Consider the following 9,783-nt stretch of genomic DNA (forward strand, 5'->3'; position numbering starts at 1 on the left):
ATGGTACACACTGCTGCCACTGTGCGTCGGTAGTAAAGGGAGTGAATGTTTGTAGATGGGGTGCCAATCAAGCAGGCTGTCTTGTCCTGGATGGTGTCAAGTTTCTTGAGTGTTGCTGGAGCTGCACTCCAGGCAAGGGGAGAGTATTCCATCACACTCCTGACTTGTGCCTTTTAGATGGTGGCTTTGGGGAGTCAGGAGGTGAGTTACTCACCACCAGGATTCCTAGCCTCTGACCTGTTCTTTTAGCCACAGTATTTATGTGACTAGTCCAGTTCAGTTTTTGGTCAATGGTAACACCCAGGATATTGATAGTGGGGGATTCAGTGATGGTAATGCCATTGAATGTCAAGGGGCAATGACTAGATTCTCTCTTGTTGGAGCTTGTCATTGCCTGGCACTTATGTGGCGTGAATGTTACTTGACACTTGTCAGCCCAGGCCTGGATGTTGTCCAAGTGCTGCTGCATTTGGACATGGACTGCTTCAGTATCTGAGGAGTCCTGAATGGTGCTGAACATTGTGCAATCATCAGCGAACATCCGCATTCCTGACCTTATGATGGAAGGTAGGTCATTGATGAAGCAACTGAAGATGGTTGGGCAGAGGACACTACCCTGAGGATCTCCTGCAGTGATGTCCTGGAGTTGAGATGACTGACTTCCAACAACAGCCACCTTCCTTTCTGCTAGGTATGACTCCAACGAGCAGAGAGTTTTCCCCCTGATTCTCATTGACTCCCGTTTTGCTAAGGCTCCTTGATGCCACACTCGGACAAATGTGGCCCAAATGTCACGCTCACCCCACCTCAGCCTTTTCGTCCATGTTTGAACCAAGGCTGTAATGAGGTCAGGAGCTGAGTGGCCCTGGTGGAACCCAAAGTGAGCGTCAGTGAGCAGGTTATTGCTAAGCAAATGCTGTTTGATAGTACTGTTGATGACCCCTTCCATTACTGATGATGGAGGGTAGACTGATGGGGTGGTAATTGGCTGGGTTGGATTTGTCCTGCTTTTTGTGTACAGGACATACCTGGGCAATTTTCCACATTGTTGGGTAGATGCCAGTGTTATAGCTGTACTGGAACAGCTTGGCTAGGTCTGCAGCAAGTTCTGGAGCACAATATTACCAGAATAATGTCAGTGCTCCTAGCCTTTGCAGTATTCAGTGGGAGTGAATCAAAATGGCTGAAGACTGGCATTTGTGATGCTGGGGACCTCTGGAATAGGCTGAGATGGATCATCCACAGCATTTCTGGTTGAAATGCTTCAGCCTTATCTTTTGCACTGATGTGCTGGGCTCCGCCGATCATTGAGAATAGAGATATTTGTGCAGCCTCCTCCTCCAGTGAGTTGTTTAATTGTCCATCACCATTCATGGCTGGATATGGCAGGACTGCAGAGCTTAGATCTGATTTGTTGGTTGTGGAATCGCTTAGCTCTGTCTATCACTTGTTGCTTATGTTGTTTGGCATGCAAGTAGTCCTATGTTGTAGCTTCACCAGGTTGATCCCTCATTTTTAGATATGCCTGGTGTTACTTCTGGCATGCTCTGCTGCATTCTTCATTAAACCTGGGTTGATCCCCTGGCTTGGTGGTAATGGTAGTGTGGGGGATATGCTGGGCCATGAGATTACGGATTATGATTGAGTACAGTTCTGCTGCTGCTGATGGCTCACAGCACCTCATGGTTGCCCAGTCTTGCGCTGCTAGACCTGTTCAAAATCTATCTCATTTAGCACGGTGGAAGTGCCACACAACATGATGGAGCGTATTGTCAATGTGAAGTTGGACTTCGTCCCCACAATGACTGTGCAGTGCTCACTCACCGATACAGTCATGGACAGATGCGTCTGTGGCAGGCAGGTTGGTGAGGATTAGGTGTAGTATGTCCTCAATAAAAGCTGTCATCTCCTGCAGTCACAACTGCAACCTCAGAACAGGGCATGGACCACACTGTTTGTGGCTTTTAAAGGGACAATGGCGACAAACGATTATGTGCCTGACGCCTTCCAGGCTGGAGTTGGAGATATTTGCAACATCTCTCAGTTTGCCATCCGCTGTTGCATAAGGGAGATCACTGTGTCTGTCTACTTAGAGCTAACCATATTTCACTTTCTTTTGCTATCGACAAGCAAGCAGAGCGAGTACTCAGCTTTGCTGGGATTGCTCGGCTTCCCCATGGTGCAAGGTGCCATTGACCATATGCATATCACATTATGGGTTCTGTATGTCAGCATCACCCTGGATCAAAAAGGGATTCCTTTCTCTTAACATCCATCATAGGCAGTGTATCACGCAGTTCAGTGTCTGGCAGCGGTCATGACACATTTCATTCTGCAGCAGTCCGCTGCATAACAGCCACCAGGGCAGACCAAAAGCTGATGTCTGGGTGACAAGGGCTATCCTTTCTATTCAAATGAGCAGGCAACAGTTGGTGTCCTGCCTCAGGCAAGGGTTAATCGTGCTTCGCATTCCCCGCACTAATTTTTGGGGGCTATCCAATTTAGCCAACAATATGTTGATAATCATTTGAGATATTTGTATCTGGAAAGGGGTGTGACACAAACCATTAACTGAGAGAAATGTCCTCAATGCAAGATGCATGATATCTGTGAGCAGTCTGTGCTGTTCTTCATAATGGTGCAGGTGAGAGATTTTATTTAATTTTGGCAATTTTCTTTTGGTGGTGCTTGATGGTAGGCATTCATGATCCCATCATGGACCTGCAGTGATACAAGTTTGTATACACTACATATTGTAATCCACATACACATTCATTCCAAGGCCTACCTTTCAAACAGACAAGCTATTGCCGCAGATAAACCATTGCCTGTCCTAACTTGTGGAATGTTAGGAAGACAAAAATAGAGCTGGAATGAATGCGACTCTTATCTTTAGGTCTAGTGTGCATTTTTTTTTCCTTTTCTCCATTCGTACTTTAAATTTTGAATTCCTGCTCCCCTCTGCAAAGTCTTAAATTGAAGGCTATGTAACCGTGAAACAACTTGTTTTAATCAAAGGAATGAAAACGCCAAACCCTTCAATCTGGGTGTAGTTGCTATAACATTAGTGATAACATTACAAAGAATTAACAAATCGCTTTTGAATTCTGTGCTATTGAGAGCTTTCAAATTCTACTCTTTATCCAGCCCTTATTAGTTTTAGACAGGGATGATGTCCCAAAAAAAAATTTGAAAAATGGAAGATAGAACTGAAGCAAAAGCAGAGACTTTTATCCATCATAAACAGCACTTCAATGGAAATCTTTACTCTGTGAGAGGGACACATCATTCTAGTAATCTATTTAATGATAAAAATGTTAGAACATTAACATAGTATTGGTATGGTGATGGAGGTGACTCAATTCCTTTACCACAACACTGATGATAGAAGCGTAATTTTTCAAGGCTTTGCGTCTAATGAAGAGTTCAGTTCTACTGAGACTGTGCACTCAATTAAAGTCACATTTAGTTTTATGATGATTCAATCCACTAATACGGCAAGGAGTCTGACTGCACTAACCGTTATATTCCTGTCTGATTGGTTACTTTCAAAAACAATGAGATGCTACTTCAATAACATGTAACCTTGGGTTGTGACATCAGAAGCCATTAGAAAATGCTAAGTGTTTTCTCTGGGATGCATCTTACTAATATGCATTTCAAAGAACAGTTTGAAACTGCAGGATTCTTAGAGTCTGATTTCCAATTATCCAGTTGCTTTATGACCTACAGGAGTACATTCTTGTAGGCCACTATTGGTAGGTGGCCTGTTATTGGATGGTGAAGAAATTGGATGCATTGAAGCTGCTGGCCAGTTTCTCTAATCCACTTTACACCCTCAGTTCTTTGCACTTTGCCATTGTGGATTTTTTTTGGAAGAGTTAAAATGTAATTATTATGATATTCTAATTCACTTCTAATTGCTATGACCATCTGAGATTTGTGACCAGTAAAATTACAGAGAAATGTGCCTCTGGCAATCTAGAACACAATCAGTCCTGGATCATCAGGTACTAAAGTCAACATTAAAAGGTCATAAGTTGTAAATTGAACCTGCCTTAAAAAAACATTTACAGAGGTAAAAGATAACTTCACTTAAATATTGACAGGCATCAGAAACTCGTGCTAAATGTCAAATCACTTAAAAAAGATTTTATTAGCAAAGATATCTGATAGTACAAATAAATACCTGATCTTCCAGAGCAAGGCAGCTTGTCCACAGCAGTTAGCATCACTCTTAAAGTGTATAACTTCTTGTGAAATAATTGTGTATGTTATCCAATTCAAAATCTGTATATATTTTGTCTGCACTATCATTCACTCTGTTTTGTTTACCTAGTTCAGGAGTAAATTTATTTTGTTAAGCAATGTTTAAATATATTGTGTAATGATAAGCCCTGATGAGATTAATGTTTTTCAGTCTTAATTAAAACTTCCTTTAAAGTACTTATCACCATGTAACAAAAGTCACATTAAATTTTTAGTACAATGGGACAAAAACATTATTTAGTTATATATAGATCTTCCAGGGGACACTTTCTCCACAGCTTTCAAAAAATACTACTCTTCGTCTGGCTGTTTGGAATGACGGAAGCCATTTCCTGATGGTTCAATAAATTTAGCCACACAGCCCACCATGAACTGTGCTTAGCTATAGGGGCAGAGCTATAATGGGCCACAGGGTTAGATAATGGAGAAATAGGCATGGGTTCCTGCTGATGATCCCTATCCAGTAACCCCTGTTAATGCATGTATGTGGAAAACAGCCTTTGATTGTCATGTTCCCTGTGGTTGAACAGCCTGCTGTCAGGGTCTCACGTATGAATAACAGCAAAATAGATAAATCTGAGTACGTAGTTATTGCTAGGTTTCTAACTGTGTACAGTTTGCTAGTTCTACTGATCTGTTTCATTTTGCAATGTTATTCATTGTACTTAAAGTTGCTGGTTTTCTTCCAGATATTAAAAAACAAATGTTCCTTTCCTAATTAGAATTATAAAAACCTAATTTAATTCAGCAAATGCCTCAAATTTATAGTCATTATCAGGTATTGTTCAAAAGTATTAAGTGTACATATCTGGCTTTGAACTGTTTATTTAAAAAGTGTTGGGTATAATCCTATCTTAAATTAATTGGGCCAAGTTTAATACTTGCCTTAACATGGAAAGAAAAGGCACCTTAAACCACAAAAAAGTGTGCAAAATTTATTGCGTGGGTGATTTATTTCTTATGCTATACCTGTTGCTATTGAGTAGTTTTGAATATGCTTAAATATATATATAAAACCAAGATTTGATGCATACACACTCATTCAGTTCACCTTTAAGCTATAATAGGTGCTAAATTTGTTTATGAATAATTGACATAGTGTTACTTCTCCCTTTTTGCTTAGTCTCAAGAAGGTTGTTCCATTCTCCAAAGGATGGTGACCAACCCCTTTTTATCCAATTACCCTTCTTGCCTTCCTTCCCCTCTCAACCACCAGTTCAATTTCTCGATCAGCTCCCTTTTTTTCCCCCCTCACTGCTCTGTTTTAAAATTTCCCTCTCTGGTTTAAACTTGCCCCCTCACTGTTCAAAGTGTTAGGAAGACTGCACCTAGTTGGGAGATAATGTGGCTAAGTCCAGCTCTACTATGTGGCTGCTTGATAGTGAGGTGGCTACAACCATTGGTATCACTTTGGCAACTACTTCCCCAGCAGCATGAGAAAATTGCAGTTTAACTGCATTGTCAGTTCAATGCTTAGAGGGCTGTCATGCATTTTTGTCTGGAGAACATTGCCCTGGCCACCAATTAGCCACAGAGCACAACAGATGGAATCCGTCCACATGATGACATTGGCAGTCAATGGTTCCTGTTTATTTTCTTATCAATCATATGCAAGATTTTAAAATCACCTGAATCACTGTTTCAGAGATGTTTGAAGCATCACCAAGAACAATTACTGCTTCCTCTTCTCATTCATGCATCTCTGTAATGTTCATGTCGATTTTGCCCATTACCAGTTCAACTCCTGTCTGTGATTGAAATCCAGGTTTCAACTTGAGTTTGAAAGAAAATTGAAAAGTTCCAGAGTTGTCAAGGTTAGGAGAATATTTGAGACAACAGATGAATTTAGTATGGTGGAGTTAAGACAGGTGATTCAAGGGGAAATGGAATAAAATTTGTCTACATGTATCCATAAGCATCCAGCAGTTCAGTGATCTAGATTTTGCTCTTAGCTTTGACTTTACACTGTTGTTTCACTTCTAGGTTCTTCTGATGCATGATCATATGTGCTTCTAGAATATCATAAATTTACTGCATAGGTTTGTATTCCCTTAGGTATAGAGATTAAGGGTTATCTAATTGGGCTGTTTGAAGTAATTAGTGGAGTTGATAGAGAGAAACTACTTTCTCTAGTGGGGGAGTTAAGAACAAGGACATATCCTCAAAATTAGAGCAAGGCCATTCAAAGACAATTCCAGGAAGCGCTTCTTCCCACAAAGGGTAGTGGAAATCTGGAATTCTCCTGAAGAACTGATGAGGTTCAGTCAATTGGAAATTTCAAAACGGAAATTGATGGATGATTTTTGTTAGGCAAGGTAATTACAGGTTAGGGAACCAAGACAGATAGACACAGATAACCAGGATCTAACTGAATGGTGGAACAACTCAAAGGGCTGAAGGGCCAACTCCTGTTCCTATATACTCTTTAAAAAAAACTCATCTAGCTTGACATTCTAGTCCTAGCGTGCAAGAAACAGAACTACTGCTCCTTGGCTTTTCCAACTGCTGAACCCACAGATTTAGACAACACAGAACCTGCTTTTAATGCTGATTAGCAGTTCAGCATAAACAGTTCACAGTCATTTTAGAGTGTGACAAGCAGTATGTGCAGTGTATAGGTGCAAGCTGCAGGCCACTAGTTAGGGTACAAACACTCCAGAGTTCTCTGTAAAGGTCCTTAGCTCAAGGTAGCTTAGCTCACAAATGGTTTGACTTGGGTTCTCAAGACCTTGGGTTCCAGTCAACACCTGTCTGTATTCATCATTTTGGGGAACCAGGTAACATCAGGTCTTAACGATCCCATTGTGTAGTGGTTATGATGCAATGAATTGCTAGTCCAGTATCGGTCTTCCTGTTTTGACCTTGAATGTCTCAAGGAGACGAGCATCCATCGCCACCAGCTTTTGTCTCCCAGTTGCCTTCCATCTCATTCCTTCTGCCAACTGAAATTATGGCGATACTGTGGATTGGTGTAGCATGAAGGAATTATGCCAGCTGCCAGGATATTAGTCATTCATGTGCATGATTCTGTATCTATTGTCATAGAGAAACTGCATATTAATGAATTCAAAAACCTCACTGTTCATAAGTGGCATTGGGAGTAGAAGCCTGCAGTGCCACATCTGCACTAATAATGCCTTGCACTTTAAGAATCTTGACAGATGGTGAAGGTGCAGGGCTCTGAAGTAGCTGAGAGCCAAACCTGATCCTGTTCTCTTGCAGCTGCCACAAGTGTATTATCAGAGGAAATTAAATCCTGCTAGGTGAAACAGTTGCAACAGGAGAAGAATCAAATATGTTTTTGGGAAAAAATATCAGAGAAGCTGGTTAACATCAAGGTTACATTTCACGTCAAAAGTAGGGAAGGTATATTAAAGTTTGCAATATTTCATGGTTTCAATGTTACACAGATTTACTTTTTAGTCTAATATATAGTGTTATGATCCCAGATGAGACAACCAATTGTATGATCTCAATAAAGACTAATAATGTTTATTTTTTCAGAATCTGAAAACCCCAGATATTTACCAAAAGAATGAAATTACAAGATTCACAGTTTAAATCAAAAGATGTTTACTAAACAAAAAGAACATGAATATTCAAAACTATATTCTACCTTAAATGGTCAGTTACATTAGAAGTATTAAAAGTACAATGAAGTTATTTATTTTCTAAACAGAACTTCTTGACTTAAATATTCTTCTACATCCATTTGACTTACACTCCCAAACTCAAGTCAGATACTTATCAAAATTTGGAAGGTTAACCATTTGGTTGGAGTACTGCTTTGAAGATTCATATAATGATTGAAATTTCTTGGGCCTTCCACTTATCTGGTAAGATATTCCCTTCAAATCTCCTCCAACTGTCCCACTGTTGTCTCACTGTTGTCCCACCTCAGGTCAGATCTCTCCTGGTTCTGATCTTCTTTAACACTGGAGAATTGTAACTAGTTTTGTATCTAGCACTCACTCTCTCTCTCTCTCTCCTCAGTATGGCTCCTCAGTATCCATAAGTCTAACTCACTGTTAGGAATTCTTCAGTTAACAAGAGGTTTGAACTCTTTTAGCCAGCACACTGAATTTCAAATAAACTCTGCTGGAAAAAGATGTTCCTTGCTCTGCAGCCAGATTTTTCTAAAAATTAAAACCCCTGCTTGAGACCATAGTCACACTCACAATCTACTCACCCCTATGATTAACTTCTTGTCGACCCTTGGTTAGTCAATTGTTTATCTCCCAGGAAACTTAGTCACATGATCATTTACTGGAAGTCAGGTGCTTTACCAGAAATCAATTCATAGATAAACCTAGTTCTTAAAGAGACCAACACACTGACATAAAATAGTGTTTTTTTTCTCCCAGAAGTGCATGGGCCATCTGAATGAAGGGATTTAACAGAGCACAGCAGCAACAAATAGTGCATGCTTTTGAGTAGATTTTAATTGCTACTGTAGTCTTAGAAGGAATGAAGTCCACAGAAACATACATGTGATATATTGGAGCTTTTCAAGTTTGTGAACAGTTGATCAACAGTTATTTTTTCTGTACACAAAAGTGAGTGAACATGGCACAGAACAATAGAAAGAAGTGTCATAAAAACAAGAAAAATCAAAGAATGAAGAAAGGCATTTTGTCCTATGTATTCACACTCTAATGCTCTTAGCATGAAACTGGACTTTGATATCACCAGTATTGTTGCTTCCACTATACTTTCCTGCAGAATTCAAGCATTTATCATGCTGATTAAAGAAGCTCTTCTGTGCATATCTACATTATCAAAAACCTTGGTCTTGTGTCCATTCATTGCACGAAATAAGAACAGAAACTTTGAGTCCGTATGGTTCTCCTTCAGGGCTCTGAAGAAGTCATACGGACTTGAAACATTAACTCTGTTTCTCTGTCCACAGCTGCTGTCAGACCTGCTGAGTTTTTCCAGCATTTTCTGTTTTTATTATGATGGAAGAGGTCGTTTCAATTGAGTTAAGCTATCACTGAGGAAGAAAAAGGTAGCTGAATAAAATGTGAAGGAACTATTTCAACATTTCAACAGTATTACATTTGCAAGTTAAGTGTTATACTTCAGACCATCAAACCATTAGACATCTGAAATTAGCACTTATCTATTATATTACCAATCAAATATCCAATTGGCCAAATGTGAACTCATCAAAAAGCAGCAGAAAAACACCAATAAGGAATGAGTAACCAGCAAAAAATTAATCAAATCTCTCCACTTTTTTCAAAGCTATCAATCACAGGCAAATGTATCAAATCATGCCAAAAAAAATCACCAATAACTCCACGTTTTATTCAGCTACCTTTTCCTTCCTTGATGATGGCTTTACTCAATTGAAATCACCTCTTCCATCAAAATAAAAACAGAAAATGCTGGAAAAATGCAGCAGGTCTGACAACATCTGTGGGGAGAGAAACACAGTTAACGTTTCGAGTCCGTATGGCTTCTTCAGAGCCCTGAAGGAGAGTCATACGGACTCAAATTTTCTGTTCGTAA

The 9,783-nt window shown here is 39.8% G+C and overlaps 1 protein-coding gene across 1 annotated transcript in view; it reads left to right on the forward strand.

Annotated features, from left to right (window-relative positions):
• The window catches only part of nags (N-acetylglutamate synthase), a 50,000-nt gene extending 41,119 nt beyond the window's left edge, over positions 1 to 8,881 (forward strand). Inside the window, exon 7 of the mRNA XM_041173806.1 lies at positions 8,827 to 8,881. Within this exon, the coding sequence (XP_041029740.1) occupies positions 8,827 to 8,833 (7 nt within the window). The 3' untranslated portion in view covers positions 8,834 to 8,881. The remainder of the gene's footprint in view (positions 1 to 8,826) is intronic.
• Positions 8,882 to 9,783: the final 902 nt, after the last annotated feature.

The sequence above is a fragment of the Carcharodon carcharias genome, chromosome 23 (genome assembly GCF_017639515.1).
Source record: "Carcharodon carcharias isolate sCarCar2 chromosome 23, sCarCar2.pri, whole genome shotgun sequence".
Taxonomy (NCBI): domain Eukaryota; kingdom Metazoa; phylum Chordata; class Chondrichthyes; order Lamniformes; family Lamnidae; genus Carcharodon; species Carcharodon carcharias.